The sequence below is a fragment of the Actinia tenebrosa genome, unplaced genomic scaffold (assembly GCF_029948245.1).
Source record: "Actinia tenebrosa isolate PJP-AT-01 unplaced genomic scaffold, QUT_ActTen_1.0 PGA_scaffold0__85_contigs__length_37466705, whole genome shotgun sequence".
NCBI classification, from domain to species: domain Eukaryota; kingdom Metazoa; phylum Cnidaria; class Anthozoa; order Actiniaria; family Actiniidae; genus Actinia; species Actinia tenebrosa.
This window is the reverse complement of record NW_028292569.1, coordinates 13097738-13115530: the sequence shown is the minus strand read 5'-3', so window position 1 is coordinate 13115530 and position 17793 is coordinate 13097738. Positions and strand designations below refer to the sequence as shown.

The window sequence follows — 17793 nt, the reverse complement described above, 5'->3', positions numbered from 1 at the left end:
TTTTGAAAAATGTGGACAGAGGAAAACAATTCAAAAATGCTCCGTGTGGATAAGAATTTTTTCGAAAATGGAATGAAAAAATTAAAAAAAAAAAATAACCGGACGGGGCCAAAGATGTTTCTGCAAAACTTTCAGCCATAGTAGTACTAATACTATTTAAACATGTTTTTTATTGTAATGTCAACATTGTACAGTTTTTTTGTAATCCATTGTAAAGTTGCTTTTTGTAATATTTTTAGTTTTTTTTTTTAATATAGTCTTTTATATTTCTTGTTTACAAATGTGGTACAAGAATTCAGTACAAATAATCTCTTTCTTATTTCGGGAAGGTTAATAACTGTAAATTATTTTTTATCTTTACGAAAGCCTCCAGATTAAGCTCAGTCTTCTTTTGGTGCACTTTTTAAGATATTTTGGTGCATCAAACTATAGGAACGTGAGATTTTGACTTCTGCTAAAAATATTGGTATTTATTTGGTTTCTGGTCAATCATGAAAGCCTCGCACCAAACTTGATTAATATCTGTAGTATGCCTATTATGCCATCAACTACTTATCAGCATTTATTCGGTTCATAATCAATTTAGCGCCAGTAAAATGAACATTCATTTACGTTTTTACATTTACTACTAGGTCTTGGATACTAGACTAAGTTAGGACACTGCTTTTTAAGTAAACGAACAACTAACAGTAACACCTTTTTTCATGCATTCATAGATATATCTTGATAAAAATACTTTATATTAGAACTTAGTATTATTACTCTTCAGACAGTGGATAAAATATTAAGTATCTTATGGCATATCATTTGTCTTTTTGAAGTTAAAAGAAAGACTGGAGGAATCAATTCAGACAGTTTGGAATTCTGGGACTGAATAGGGGTACACCCTAAATTAAGCCCTACAATACTGAGGTGGTTGTGCACACCCATTTTTCTTGAATTCAAAACTCCCTTGAAGAATTGTCTTTAATCTTACTACCTAGTACAATCTTTCTTTTGGACTTTAACTGCACCACTTTCCTTTGACTCTGTTGAAGTACTAGTTATTGGTTTCTTTATCTCTGGAGACACTTTTGCTTTCATACAAACAAGGCCTTGATTCTTATCTAGTTTTGTTTTGGTCGGCAATTTCAAGGGTCTTGTTAGGGGCTGCTAGCAGTTTATCATGGCCTAAAATTTTATCAAATTTACGACTGGCTTGTAAAAATGTTTCTAAATTTTCCGCATATAAGAGGTTCAGAGATAATGAATGGTAGTGAGAGATGTGTCATTATCTGTTTCCTTGGTTGGCTACAGCTGAAGTTGAACCTTTTGTCGATTTGTCTTTTTAAGATGTTACTATTCACAAGAGTATTCTGTATCAGTGGGCAACATAGGCTAGCCTCCTGGAGAAAGATTGAAAAAAATTGTTAACAGAAATGATAATGTCATCAATGTAAATGATGATGATGATGTTCGTGCATAATGATGATGATCAGTGATGATGATGATGATGATTACTGCTGCTGGTGATGATGGCAATGATGATGTTCATGCATGATGATGATGAGGATGATGATGTTAAAGATGTTAATGTATAATAATGATGTTGATGATGTATAATGTGAATGACAATGATGGTGATGATGGTGATCGATGATGGTGATGATGATGATGTTGAAAATGTTAATGTATAATGATGTTTGAATGTAAATGATGCATTGTGATAATGACGATGATTGTGTTGATAATGCTACTGATGCTGATGATGAATGGTGAATCCATTTCATCCTGCAAATCATGCAAGCCAAAACTCACCTCGGTTGAGATTTTTCCGACACTTCCTTGTTGAACAGTGCCATTCCAGATTTTTACATTCGCTGTTGATGATAATATGTAAGCAAGAGAGTTATATTCCAGCATTGTATACGTAGTATAACCGGTCCAGTCATTTTGAGATCCACATTAGAGGCAATTGTTGTCTCTACATTCGCAGATTTTCGACGATCTTCTGGACAGAATAAAATAGTAACAGGCACCTCCAGTGAACCTCCCCTTGATGCGCCCAACATCCAATATCTAATATAGCCAGAGTCTAAGTAGTCTAAAGCATTGGAAGACAACATTACATGGTAACAGGCACCCCAGCGAATCTCCCCTAGATGCGCCCGATATCTTATATAGCCAGAGTCGTCTAAGTAGTCATTGGAGGTCTGCAAAGGTACTTACCATAACGTGCAGTGATCAGCCAACACTTTGTATTCACCTGGAAGATATTTCTGACCCTCGAATACGCAACCTTGATGTCAAACAAGTAATGAAGGATCATTAAGATGAGTTATAAACGATGCTGTGCGCACTATCGAGGAATCGCTACACAATTGGCTCACTTAGTTAAACATTGGTCCATTGTGCAAGAGGCATGCTATGTACGTCGAAAGGGGACTTTGTATCTAATCATACAGCACCACCCTTAGTGTAAGGTCATGAATAAAAAATCGTCGTCAGGGCTTAAAATAATGGCAGATGAGTCGCCATTCATGATCACAGGGCAAATTAGTTTTAGCTTAGTCATAACTTATTTCTATCTAAACATAACTGGTCAAAATGACCGGCAAGGTAAAGATTTGACCGGACAAGTCCTCGTTCTGGCCGGACATTGTTCGATCTTCGGCCGTTATTTTAAACCCTGTTCATAACACATAACATAACTTTAATGGTGACACGTGCAATAGCAAGAATAAATAATAACTGTATGGTTATCTGAAACATACCAGATTTAGCGTCCTTCTCACAAGCAGGACAGCATCGTCCCTTCAAGTGAATGGTCTTTGCACAGGTCGGCGTCTTGCACATGCTTTTTCGACAGTGACTCTTTCTGCCTGTTCTGCAGGTACAGGCTGTGCAGTCGTCCTGTTGCCACATCTCGCCAAGTCTGTAGTGATCTCTTGTCACTGAGTCAAGGCATGAGTGCGGCGAGTTGATCACTGAAATACACAAAAAGTATAGTTTAATCACACTTGATAAAGAACTTTTCCTTTCTCGCAATATTTTTTTCCTTGGTCTTAAGCAGCATATAATGCTATTATTGGTTAATAATGCAAATGCTGTATGCTCATTGCCATCAATTTTATCGATACTCTGAAACAACCTCTATGCTGATCTAAGTCAGGGTACGGCTAACGTACAGGTTGAATTGGAATTGAAAATTGGAATTGGAGTGTTGGGTTTTGCGGAGCAAATAAAAATGGAAAAGCCCGAGGAAAAAACACACTCGAGACCAATAAACGCTGCTCATTATCACTAGTTGGTTGGAATTTAGCTTGTTGAGTTTTGCAGAAGGAAAACCGCTGAACCTGGAGAAAAACCCTTGCAGACTCCAGGAATTGAACCCTAGACCACTGAGATGAGAGTCGAGTGTACTACCCCTACACCACCTTTGATTCCCAATACCTTCATTCTCTGAGGAAACCAACTCTTCTTCCGGTTCTTCCGGACAGACTGGACAGCAGTGCCCTTTCTCCTTGACTGGATTCGGACATCCAGGATACCCATTACACATCTGTACAGCACAGGCTATTTTACCATCCCTCTGACAGTAACACGTGGTACAATCATCTACCTTCCAGTTCTGCCCCACCATGTATAGCTCGCCAGAGTTCATGTCCTCGCAGAACCGCTTGTCCTTGTCTTTCTTGATGCTGACTGAAAGTAAAGTGTGAAACCAAAGTTCAAAGGATATAGAACGAGTTGGTATCGAAACACGTTCTTGGTTGGGGAAGCCCAGCTTAGTTGGACAACATTAATGGACCCAAAGAAAAGGGCGTGGCATCACGTGCTCAGCTAAAAAAGGTTTTTAAAAGACAACAATACGGCTTATAACTCCTTACCTAATACAGTTGTAAGCTCACTTTGGGCAAGTGCTTTGATCATATCTGTAAATAACAAGAACGCACAAATGAATTCTTGGTACATGACTGGAAAGGATCTAAGAGTTTGAGGCTACAAACTTGAAGCACAAGGCAAGAACAGATCAATCTATAGTTTTCTTACCCTGGGAGTCTTCAGTGGTATTCCCCTTGGCCGCGCACACGGGACAACATTGTCCTTTGACTCGTATCGGATCCACGCAGTTGGGATGTCTACAGACGGTTGCTACGCACTCAGGCTGGCCTCCATGACACGCACACACGGTACAATCGTTTGGCTTCCATTCCTCGTTTTCTCCATAGAACTTACTGCTGTGCGCATCGAAACAGCGAGGGATTTCACTCGAAACTTTTTTCTTCACTACAAAATAGAAGATCAAGAATCGTACAGTGAAAGTCCCGAGGTAAAAGAGCCTTGTTTTCTTGCTTAATTTTTGCGCATGAGAAGACACATAAATATGATTAAAACTTGAACAAAAAATCTTATTCTATAGAGAATAACATACATGTCTGAAATGGGAAAACGTTATGCCCAAGCTAAAAAAGATCTCTAGGCCTGCACTATAGAAAGGTCAACCATTTAAAGCTTTTCCTCGAAACGTTTTGCCGATCTCACGACTTGTAGAAGTGCAATTTGTTTTCCTCAAAATCTACAACTACGTTTCCAGCGAGAGATAACATTTCGATCTGTGTCAGTGTGTCGTTGAGCGGACACGACATTCAGTGTCTATTATCCAATATAGGACTTTAATTTTGTCTCCTGTTTTAAGGATCGACTCTTCATGATACTTAAAACTAAGGAAGAAGACTTAAAGCATCTAAGTGTTTATTAGACTAACTGAACTTACCAACAGTGGCTTGAGTGGGTGTTGTTGACGTCTTCGCTGAAAACAAAAAGATTCGGAGATGAAAGGTGTGCGACCATTTTTAAGGCGCTTAAGTCCATTTAACTAATTACTTTGAGTGGAAGAGCACTTAATGTATTTACGGAGATGGAAAATAACAGTATTTTATTTCAAATTGTTTGAAAAGGTGCTTTGGTTGTCTGACCTTATTTTTGTCGAGAAGGGTGAGCGAAAATAGGATCCATGTTTTGTCAGTGTCGTGTTACTAGGAGATTGTTATGTTCGTTGGGATTATTAGAGTGTTTTCCCTCTTCCTTCCTTCCTTTCTTTCTTTCCTTCCTTCCTCTCTCCCTCCCTCCCTCCTTCCCTCCACAAACATAAAGGACTTTAAGAATCACATCCCTATACGATTATTTCATCACTTACGCAGAGATTGCCTGACGTCTGTCCTTCCTCTGACTTCAGGCTGATTACACATATGTCCCTTACAGCACTCCAACAGCATCTTAGGCTGTTTCTCATCAGGCGATCTAACATTACACACAATAGTATAATGTTCCTCGTTCTCAAGGCAGCCATACTTAACCGTCTGAGATCCGTCCGTGTGTTGTATCTGTGATGTAAAACACCCATAATGCGTCTCACAGGTTTCTTCTCCTGTCGTCACTGGACACTCAGAGCACGGGCAACTGAATAATTTTGTTTCTGGTGTGGACTGTGGAGTACCTCTTTTGGTTGTCGGACCCCTTGTTGTTGGGTTGGTCGGTGTTGTACTAGTTGGAATTGTATTGTTTTGTGTTGTGTTGGTAGATGGTTCGGTAATCTGACTCGTCGGACTAGTCCTGGTTGTTGACTCTGAATCTAATTTGAAAGGAAAAATCGTTTTCGATCACTTCTATTGCCATGAAGTGGCATGAGAGGAGATCCTACTGCCTATTTCAGAAATACAGTTGTACCTCTACTAAGCGGACCCTTTATTATGCGCACAGCTGTATGAGTCCCAACATTTTCTTCCAAAACGAACCTCTATTCAGTGGACACCGGATAAAGCTCTGAAGGTGTCCGCTTTACTAAGTTACAAGTAAATTTGAAATTCAAATTTTAAATTTTAAATTGAATGTCGTACGTCGTTTGCGTCGCCTTGTTAAAGTTTCTGGAACAGCATTGTCATCGTCATTTTGACCTAGACGCAGTGCACTGTGCCATGCTGGACCCTGTTCCACCCTACACAGCATTACCTTGAACCTTGCCACACACGCGTAAGAATAATGAACGAAGACTTTGTCACAGCATCCCGTGTGTTTTTAGTGGAACGCGTGCAGGAAGTCAATCTTCCCGTTTTTGCGCTTGACTAATTGTTCAAGGTGTTAAAATAGGTCTCTATCATTGCAAACTCAGGCTTCTTCTCGCATCGATGCAAAGGTACGGTACCTTTCAAGATGGCGCAGGGAACTGTGAAAGGGACTATAGAGGTTTTGCACCATCACGTGCCCTTGCTCATAATACAGCTTGGGCTGCTCTTGGGAATTGAATCCTTTCTCATGTAAAACGATTGTATTGTTCCAGCCATTTAACATGGCTGCCGTCACGTGATGGTGCAAAACCTCTATTCATTCATCACACCATGTAGCAACAAATTTGCCTTATTTTTTACCACCGGTAAGACAAACCGCTCCACATTACGCTCCATGTTACACGGGGTTTTAACGTATGGGACGGCGGGGCACATGGACTCAGGTGAGATTCATGCACGACATTGAAAACTTAAATACTGCGGTATTTTTCTAAAATTGTTAGTTAAACCGAAAAAAGAATCGATAAAGTAATCTCACCTGAGCTCATTCTGGTAGAAGATTCGGTGAGGGATGATGGCTTAGTGCCTGCAGAGAAACAAAGAAAATCAGAGAGATCAAGACAAATGTTTATTACTTGATTTGTGCTTCGTTAAACAATTACATTGTTGTTCCTTAGGAACAGCCTGTTGAACAGTAACGCCTCTAATATGAAGATAATGAATGTGCAGATGATGATGATGTGTGCGTGATAAACACTAACAATAATTGTGCGTGATGGTGACGATGATGATGATAATGATGTTGGTGATAATGATGATAGTGTGATAAACACTGACAGTGGTGCGTGATAGTGATGATGATTGTGGTGGTGATGATGATGGTGATGATGATGGTGTAGGTGATTGTGTTTCGATGATGATGACGGTAATTGTGGTGATGTTTGTGACTATATGGTGATAATGATGACTAATAATGGTAATGACGATGCATGATAATGATAATGATTATCTTCTGATTTAATGTAAGTATATATAACATCACTGATGACTGAATCACCATGTCGTCAAATCAAATATAAAAACATACATTTTAAACTATAAACTTTTTAAAACCATTTTCGTCTTAAAACTAAATCTTTACATCTGTGAAAACGCATAACAAATGAACTCAAATACCAGATAGTTCGTTAATACCAACTTCATACTCTCTTGTTAATACCCACTATAACATAATATGTCTTAGAAACACGGTGCAACTGTTGCGCGCAACAATACTGGAGACAGTTTTCGAGCGAGTTGTACTATAACTACTTTTCCTGCAACACAATTATAAAACAACTATAAAATTTCGGCGAGCTGTACACAGATAATTAGCCTGCGTACAGCCTGACTTTAACTCCGGTTAACCACAGTTGCGTTAAGCTGCGCCCAGTCTATTGGAAAAGTCGTGTTTTTTTAATGCGTGCAGAAAAGTTAACAGTTGCAGAAGTAGACGCATGGCGCCATTTCGTGGGTGCTTGCAAGGCTGAGCGTAACAGTCGCACCGTCCGGTTCCTTTAGTTCCTACGTGTTAGGCCGGATTTGTAGATGGAGACGAAACTATACATCTAATTTGTGTTAAAGAGGCACTATTTGCCTCTTTGTGTCATTTTTTTCTTCCCGCTTCTCGCACGGACTCTCTTTCTTTTTCTCATGGACGTTTTCATTTTTGTCACAACGAGCATCTTGTGGTAGTGTTCCAACCGCACTCTAAGTGACCAGCGGTCTTTACCTTTATTGCGCATGCACGCTTTTTTGCACTCGTCCTTCGTATCGAAGTTATTCTCGTTGCCTCCACAGCCACCAAAAATAAACCGCATACAGCGTTGTTTCTTGGGGTTGTAGAACCACTGAGGCATGGCGGCACGGCATGGACCTGGAGCTGGTGGGAGGTTACACATCGCTGTCATGTTACGACTTCCTTCTGTCAAAATACAAAACGATTCAATTATCAAACGCCGTCATCCACGCGGTTTCTCCATGTTAAAAGTGTCGTTATTTACCTGTTGTTTTTGGTTGTGTTGTTGTTTTAATGGTTGTAGTAGGTTTGGTTGGTTTAGTGGATGCTGTAGATTTGACCAACTGACCTACAAAAAAATGCACAACAACAGTTAATTTGGCGTAATTAAGGAGGCGCGTTACCTTTGACATTATAGTCATCATTTGCGTCGAATTCAAATTTAAATAATTACAGTACTGCTCGATAGCTCGTGCGGAATCGTCGTCGCGACAATGTAGCTTTTTGAGGACATTAATCATTTCTATGACTACATAGTTACAGTACATGCTTTTGAAACTTTGTATTTTCTGACAATGTCATGGAAACACTTTGATTGACGTCCAACAAAATTCTATTTCGTCGCGAAGGCAAATTGTACGATTTGCCCTGGTCTGTTCCAACAAATTAAGATACATTCTCGTTCGCTTTAGGCAAACGAACGGGTCTGCCACGGCTATGTGATTTTAATTATCTGAACAGGAATGGATAGAAACGAAAAAGAAATACAAAACGTATCCCACACGATGCCACATTCATTCACGCCTTGACGTACCTCTTCTGCGCATGCACTTGATGCGACAGCTCGACTTGGTTGGGAAGTTATTCGCATTAGCACCGCAGCCGCCGAAGATAAACTTCATGCACTTTCGACGACTCTTGTTGTAGTACCACTTGGATATTGATGCTCGACACGGACCAACTTGAAGCGGGAGGTCGCAAGGATTCATGACGCCATCACCTAAATGAGAAGAACAAGAAGTCAAAGTCAGGGCATGGCTAACTCGAAGATCGAACTGGAATTTAGCGTGTAAGGTTTTGTGGATGGAAGAACAATTTTAAACCCGGGGAAAACCTCTTATATCAAGGAGAGACCTAACAAGTACAATAATCAAAACAAGACCTCAGAGGTTGCGCAACCCTCGGGTTTCCATATAACGAGCGAAAACATCACGTGGATGGTGTCAATCCAGAACAAACCTGTTTTGGGCTTGGTAACTACTGTCGTGGAGACGTTGCTAGGAGACGTGATGTCAATGGAAGAGTTCGCGTCTGAGAAAGAAGAAAAGTGAACGAGAAGTGGGATAAGGAATAAGACGAATCTAATGGCAATGGTGAGTAATGTTATGAATATTTTTATTTTTAAAAACATGCGGCTGCAACATTGAAATGGCTTCCCATTGTCTTCCAGCAATTCGTCCAATCACGACGTGTAGTTACGGCTATAATACGTATAAGAAAATTTGCGATATCACTTCCAGCTCGTACGAAAACCGGCTAGTAATCAATTCAAACGTTCGAACTATTTTAAAAATACGGCTCCGCGCAAAAGCAAGTGAACATTTAAGGAAAAATTTCCTTCTAGTAAAGTTTTTGTGTCATTGTGAAAAATCACGGTACGCGGCACGGCACGGAAATGACAACGCACATTGAACCAATCAGAGGGCGCGAGATCGCTGCTCAACCAATCAAAGCATACCATCAGATTTCGTAGGCACACATCGTCCAACACCAGGAATATTCTGCTCGGGTATGCTTGGGATTTGTACCTTGCACCAGTACCCAGGGGGACACGTCGAAATAAGACCCCCTTTAGGGTCGTTGAAGACTGTACAGAAATCGATCCTGTCTTGACAATGCTTCTTGGTATTGCATTTCCAGTCACCATGGTAACAAACACTGTAAACATAGCATACTTCATTGAGTGCAAATTTTTAAAAACCTTATAATTAAAAAAAAAAACTAAAAAAAAAAGAGTTCCAGAATTTTAGGTAGTTCCGAGCATTGCCCCTGCTTTTATGTAAACGTCTAGTGCTTTGTCTCACGAGATAGCGACTACGAACATTATACTTATACTGTACTTGTAGTTTACTCGGGCTACTTTCGGCATCAAGTGTCTGTTGTATCGATTTACTCGGGCAACCAAAATCAAAAATTCCAACTCGTGCCTTCATTCCTTTAAATATTAAGCACTAGTCGTAAGTACACGCACTACCTATATTTCAAAGTATACTTCCGCAGTTGTTAGTGACAGTGTCATGCGTGCTCGTTTGAAGATGATGAAAACTGAGTGGGAATCAAAATATTTGCTAACGTTTTAACGTGTCCGTCATCGAAACGTCCAGCAATAGCACAGCGCGCTAATTCTAAAAATAGCTTAAAGATTCGGACAAACATTGAATTCTGTTTAACCGCTACGAAGATTGTACGAACCGATTTTATTATTTTTACTTAAAGTTACAATAAAAACCCATGTAAACTAAGATCAACTGCGATCGGCTGTGAAAATTATCTGCTGAAAGTAAACTTGTAAGTTTGTTTGTCCGAATTTCACCTTTGTCTTCGTTTTTATGACGTCACGGTTGCGCTGCAATATTTTTGTGTTTGTTTTCTTAATCAAATGATTTTATTTTTTACGATAAAAATTATCGAGTGCGACGTCTGGCTGAGTGGTTGTTTTGAAAGCACTGTTGACTATATAAAGACGTTATATGCTATATTTATTACTCTTGACCTCTGGGTCTTGTGGTTTGTTCCAAAGTATAGTTTGATGTTTCTGGTACTAATCCCTTGTAGTTGACAACTTGATAAAAACATAAGTTGTTGACGCCTCTGTATTCATTGTGACGGCGTGTTCTTTGAATGCGCTTCGTATCATGTAATTCTATCATGTAATTCATGTAGGTCAGAAGAATAATTATAATAGCTGGAAAGCGCATGCTAAAATTAGTTAAACCATGAAGTTTGAAGGAGGTAAGTTCAAAAATTGCAAAGATATGAATTTTCAAAAATCGACATTTGTTATGAAAACAATCGTTTGAGACATCAGATTCTCCCTCAAGCAAAGTTTGTTTCACAAAATTTACAATTTTCAAAAATCATATCTTCGCGAGTTTTGAACTTAGTTCCTTCAAACTTCACAGTTTCACGGATTATAACATGCTTTTTCCATTGTTAAATTATTCTTCTGATTTATCAAATTTAAAACTACCCAATAAAAGCTCATTGTGTTCGATAGGTGTACACGAATATAAAGCGTACACCATATGGAACTCTACGTAAAATTTCATTCACAAGTATCACGAAGCGAATCGTCGCACGACTTCGACTACAGCTATACGATCCTTAGTAAAATATCAGTTGCTCTAAGGTTAATCCGGCTCCAAATTCCTCTTACCATTTCTCGCATGGTGCGTGTCCTCTTCTCGCTTCTCCAAGTCTGTAGGGTTTGCCATGATGAAAACACCCTGAAAAATCAATAAATTGTTCTTGTAATGCAATGAGAAGATGCCTAGTGCAAAATGCGCACATTCTTCTGATAATCACTATTTTCCGAAAATCTAAAATCTTGTTATTCAGAAAGTTTAACTTGTTTGGAAGTGGAGATGACCGATTAAAGTGGAATCAAAGTGTTAACCCAAAGCAAAAATTTTATTCGAAAATGAGGTTTAGGCCTTCATTTGCTTATTTCCCATATATTTTCTATAAAAAAGCCTGACAAAGCAACATTCTAACACAAATGCAGCAAAATATCTTTGTACAATTGAAATTACTGCTTCAAACAGGCATTTTATTATAGTACATCAGTTTCTAATTGTTCAAAAAAGGTTTTGAGTGTTAACCCAAAACGAAAATTGGGATCAAAACTCATACGAAAGTCTAGCTTTTGGCGCTTTTTGCCATTATTGCTCGTTATTGAAAAAAATTTCCTCTTAACTTATAGACCTATAAATACATCGCCAATCAGGACGGATATAGTTTGACTAATAGTCCAATCCTTCTGGCTTCCTTACTTTTGCAAGGTCCATTAAATCGGCCAATTTCTTTCCCCGTCCGACATTCATGTCTGTAAAGCTCACATGGATTTTTGTACTGTTTGCCGTTCTTGTAACCACACACTGGTCGTCCTTTACTCTCTCTGCAGTTTCTGGGACAAATGCACACTGCTTTGCCTTGCTTGTCTGTTGTACACTGTTGTCTGAAACCACATTTTTTCTTCTTGCATAAATCTTCCTCGGGAGCTGTGAAGCAAGGAAACGAACTCAGAATCAGAGAAAATAGCTTACTCTTGAGGTCGTGGATTCTTTCCAGCATATGTGAACGGGATTGTTGACTTTTTCCTGTGCTTTTTTGAGGGGTGTTCTCTGGTTTTCCTTATAGCGTAAAGTAGTTTACTTCATCTACTTTTCTTTCGTACTCACCTCGTTGACAAATCCCAGTGTTCGAGAGCTTCTTCGTCACAACACAGTTCAAACCCTCGTCACAAGGACCATGGATGTTAAATTTCCCTCCACAAGTTTCTCCCTCGCGTTTCGCGCACCTTTTGCAACATTTGCACTCATCCAGCACCATACTGCCCGTGCAATTTGCAGGATTGTGGCACGCCTCAGCGGTGCAATTAGTTGGACACGACAGAGCCGCTCCAACGTAAGGAAATGCGATGACCAAAACTAAGATTTGGATAGCGATCTTCATGTTGTATTCTGAGAGAAAACAAACAAACTTTTAAGATTGTGGTTTCTAAAGACCATGGCGGTAAGGAAGTACTACTTTTTCCGAAAGCTGACTGATTTAAAAAATCTTAGTTAGAACATTAACTCCTGGAGTCTTGCTTATCGTATCCCTGCCATTCCATTTCCTTTTGCGTAAAGGAAATTCTTACTTCAAAGAAGCCCGCTTGCTTCCGACCAAACTGACACACCGACCATTCTTACAAACCAACTTCCGTATCAGAACAGAAAAACATCTTTATATTTGTTATTGATATCTGCAACTGGTACACCGACCATTCTTACAAACTAACTTCCGTATCAGAACAGAAAAACATCTTTATATTTGTTATTGATATCTGCAACTGACACACCGATCATGCGTAAAAAGGAACATCCGCATCCGACCAGATATTACCATTATTATGTCCGACCAGTTGTTTCTGCTACTTCAATATAAGCCAACCTATATAAGTCTTTCGACCACTGGTCGGTAGAAAGTCGACCACAAGATGACCACAAGACGACCACAAGACGACCACAAGACGATTACAAGACGATTACAAGACGACCATAAGACGACCACAAGACGATCACAAGACGAAAACAAGAAGACCATAAGACGACCACAAGACGATCACAAGACGAAAGCAAGACGATCACAAGACGATTACAAGAAGACCATAAGACGACCACAAGACGATCACAAGACGAAAACAAGACGATCACAAGACGATTACAAAACGACCACAAGACGACCACAAGACGATCACAAGACGAAAACAAGACGACCACAAAACTACCGCAAGACGATCACAAGACGATTACAAAACGACCATAAGACGACCACAAGACGATCACAAGACGAAAACAAGACGACCACAAAACTACCGCAAGACGATCACAAGACGACCACAAGACGAAAACAAGACGATCACAAGACGACCACAAAACTACCGCAAGACGATCACAAGACGACCACAAAACGACCGCAAGACGACCACATAACTCGTACTATGGCAGCGATGATTTCTGGTTGTATATCCAGTTTAACAAATTTATAAAAATCAACATGTGAACATAGAACATTGAATGGCCTGGAATGTAGCGGTAGTGTGTGTGTGAGTGTTCTCGATTAGTGCAAAAGCGCTAGAACGACTAGACACTTAAAGATGTTTATATTTTTTAAGAGAAAATAGATAGATGTCTTGCGCGACGATTAGTTTTGTAGAGATCAAAACTCCGATTCAGTTTTGTATTTAGCGCTAACATTAAAAGTGAGCAGTATGTGATCAGAACTCGAACATTATACCCCCCAGGGCAATTAAATGTTATCAACGCATTCATTAGAATTGATGAAGTGATGAAAGCGCAACTTTTAAAAATTGTTAAAATTAAGATAATCAAAATTTAATGAAGTAAAAGCTCTATTGTACCGATACATTTTTTTCTGGTGTATCATAATATCAATTCCTTTTGTATATCTTGCTTTCATTAATTTTCGTAGTAGATTAAAGTTAGTACAAATTTTTTTTTTGTTGGAGTCCTGTTGCCTAGCAACTAGGTCTTTTATTTCTAGCTCATTACGTCACTTCGAATTCTTTCTAATACTAGTAACAAGAGGTTTTAGTAAAACCCTGGCTAAACGAGGAAACATGTTTCCCTAAATGTTTCCTAAGGCGGCAAAACTGTCAGGAAACATAGGGAAACGATGTTTCCATGCTTCTTGGAAACATGAAATGTTTCTGCCGCACAGCAAAAACATATTTTGCGTCTTGGAAGCAAAATTTGTTGCACGGAGCAATGTTTCGCATGTGGCTAAATTGGGAAACATCGAGGAAACATGCGCGCGGTAAACATGTTTCTGGAAACACGTTATGAAATTTTCAGTTACTCGTCTTTAATAAAAGAAATAGGAATAAGTTAAAAACACATATTTCAGTTTCTTTGGGTATGCAAAAAATGATACAGAGTTTGAGCTTTGTAGCTGTTCGCGTGTAACACTAATAAACAAGACAGTCATATTGATAGCATTTTGGCGGTGAGTCTGTAGTCCTCACACGAAGGGGTAGATTTAGCTGATGAATAAGACCACCACGAGGAATAATGGTATGAACAGAATGTCTAGACTTCATCAGCCAAGAAAGAAATACAGTATGACAAAACAAAATAGCTTGACAAACATCCAAAGAAAACCAGAGTTGAACGACGAGATGCGAATCGATTTGATATTAACAAAAACATAAGCTTTCATCGTAGAGAATTTTTCCAATTTTTCCAATCTTTAAAGCTAGCTTAGATAAATAGATTTGAAGACATTTTAACTGAGATCTTACTTCCATTGGGTATTTTGTACAGATTAGCAACAGAAAACCCAAAATAAATAAAAAAATGTAAAATAAAACTGGATGTTCGTAGCGAAAATTAATCAAAATATGTTGAATATTTTGATCCTAGTGAAATAAAAACAATGAATCAACGAAGAATGAATGGAACGAGACCCTAAGCGGTGACTATTCACCATAGAAAATATAAAAACTACTATATAATTTTAACAAAAACATTACGTCTAAAAATACAAAGGAATTAAACGTTCCGAGTGTTCTCGATAATTATAGTACATTCTTTACTATCACGTTGGCAATTTACTTGTTAGATAAGATAATAATGTTGTCACAAGTCTGTATTTTCTTTATAAATTATTTCCTGAACGTCAAAAGCTCTTAAAAAGTCGCTGTCTGTGAATTCTTGCCAAGTTTTTTTTTTTTTTTGGATTGAATTATTGAAAAATGATTATTTTCTATATAAGTTTTAAGGCGTTTCGGAGTTTAACAGAAAGAATAGTCATTAAATATATCGATAAATATTAAATATATATTAACTATAAACAAATAAGCAGACGTTTATATAAGAAACTATCACGAATATTATTGAAAATAATTTGTTTTGAAACGATCTCAGACTTCCGGTAATTCGGTGTCTATTGTTTTCATTAAAACTAATGAATAAAAAACAAGATTTAGTTGAACTAAATTCGTGCAATTTTTACCATCCTTCGAATCTCTGGCTGTTTATCTAACTTCTACAAAAATACGCTACGATTATTAGTATTATTTGGGGGAATTTTGAAGTAGAAAGTTCCACGTTATATAATCACTTAATCCTATTTTGTTTTACTCGTCTGTATTCGATTTTCATCGATGATTTGATTAATTCGCTCGTCAGAAAATTGCGAAAAGCGAAAGCCAAATGTTTTGCGCTTCAATGGAAGGAATTTGGCTGTAACGATAAACCGCTAGCTCTTGTTTTTATGCCGATAAGGAATGTACTATTATATTTTAAAATAACTTTTGAAATGCTGGTAGATTGAAGTATTTTTAGGCCACTTCACAAAGCGTTTGCATTCAGTGATCTAATAGGCTGCAAAACTTGGATCCCAAAACTTTCATTGCTTTTAAATGCCCAAGTTACTATTCTAGTCATGATTCTTACAAAATAATTTTAGAAAACGTGATTGAAATCCTTAAAATAAACCAGACTCAAGATGATAAGAAAATTAGTTAAGAAAGATAACGAAAAAACAGGACAAAAAATGGTTATCTAACTAAAGTAAGAGGGAAATATGCTTACATTTGATACAAATGTTGGATTGATCGATGACTTTAAACAAAAAAATCTCGAGACTACCAACTCAATGACCTTGGTGAAGCGTGTACTACGCAAACGTAAACATCTACAAACCACATCTATGAGGGAAGAAGGCAAGCACGTTTCACAAGATCAATCTCTCTAAACTGTCTAATATCAAGTCAAACAATGTTATAACAGGAGAAAAATGAGTTGGAATAGCAATTGTTGGTAAAGCAGATTGTTTAAGCCTTTCTTTTCCAAGAAATGGGTAGCAATATTATCATCGAACACACGCTACGACTAGCTGGCGATCAAGCGTGCCATGAGAAGTAATCCTAATTGAACACTGCTCAATCAAATCACTTACTACGCTAATAAAATCGTCTAATAATCGCTTTACCTTCGTTTAGGCCACTGTCTCTGTGTTTCGTTTGTAGAGAATGCGAGTTGTTTAGCCTTGTTTAGGTATCTGACGATTTCTAGTTGTCTTGCTTGAATCGTTAATGGTAAGCGGCAGAAATTTTGAAAAGTGATACTCTGGTTTGTGACGTATTTCATCACTGAACCAGTCCGCGCATTCTATTCATCTTATAAAATAACGAAAAATGCCCGGAAAAATATTATACTCGTATTTTCATGTGAATTGTCGCAGCATCATTCCCTAGCTTGATTTCTCAACATTTTAAAAAAAGTTATGCGGAAAAATTCAAGTTGTAATAAATTTTCACATAATCATATCCGCATGCAATCGATAACCATTCGGATACTTGGCGAAATGCTTTTGAATACAACATTCGTAGAATACTTTTTTAATTTTTTTAAAAACAACCTCCGGAAGTACCCGGTAAACGATTGAATGATTTTGAGATCTTTATCAATAATTATCACAAAGGATAGCTTTGACAACGTTTTTACAATAGAAATAACTCGTATCGCAGGAAACCCAATCCTATTTAGTTAAAAAGGATAAGAGAGAATAACCTATTTTTAGAGGGGTTCAGGATTTAAGCACTGTGATTGGCTATTGTGCGCTTTCTCGGTTTTTGATTGGATGAGAATGGAAGCTATTTCAGTATTAAACTAAGTTTCTAACGGACATACCTTGCCATGTCCGTGACCGCTTTGTGTGACCAACAGCGTTCATTCATCAAATGAGTAGCGTTGTCAAGATGTGCCATCGCTACCGCAACCGGCTCAGCAAGTTTACGTTGTCCGCTTTCATCATAAAACACTTTTTGTGCGCTTTTTCACACATTTAAACAAAATTTTAAGCTAAAATTTTCGTTGATTTATCGGTTCATCAACGATTTTCTTTCAGTACGTGCTATCAGCAAAGTCTTTGACCCCAAAATTTTGACAAAATAGAATCGCGGCCCTCATATAATACTCAAACAACCTATTTTAGGGGGTTTAGACCGGGGGTTTAGATCACCCCATTTCCCTAGGTTGAGTTGCCATGGTTACTGGTCTTTGTTAGACAATACTTTTTCTGATCAGCTCATAGTTATTAACTAGTCTATTAAGTGACAAGTGATGAGTGATTCTGGTTATCATCGACAGTTTAGTCTGTGGGTATTATCGCCCTTGGTAG

General features: G+C 38.2%; 1 protein-coding gene across 2 annotated transcripts; it reads right to left on the bottom strand.

The window, feature by feature from the left end:
* Nucleotides 1-150: 150 nt before the first annotated feature.
* Nucleotides 151-16860, bottom strand: LOC116295556 (uncharacterized). 2 transcript variants are annotated; one of them, XM_031703401.2, is made up of 19 exons: nt 16603-16860; nt 12285-12566; nt 11877-12104; nt 11261-11330; nt 9563-9762; nt 9064-9135; nt 8639-8824; nt 8090-8173; nt 7819-8010; nt 6586-6633; nt 5180-5614; nt 4757-4792; nt 4033-4269; nt 3870-3914; nt 3433-3684; nt 2754-2966; nt 2209-2278; nt 1798-1859; nt 151-1385 (listed from the first exon to the last, which is right to left on the bottom strand). In XM_031703401.2, exons 2-19 carry the CDS (start codon nt 12556-12558, stop codon nt 1378-1380), a joined length of 2712 nt encoding a protein of 903 aa, XP_031559261.1. In that variant the 5' UTR covers nt 12559-12566; nt 16603-16860; the 3' UTR covers nt 151-1377. The 2 variants fall into 2 exon arrangements, with proteins under 2 accessions (XP_031559261.1, XP_031559263.1); XM_031703403.2 differs by lacking the exon at nt 9064-9135.
* Between the last annotated feature and the right edge of the window lie 933 nt (nt 16861-17793).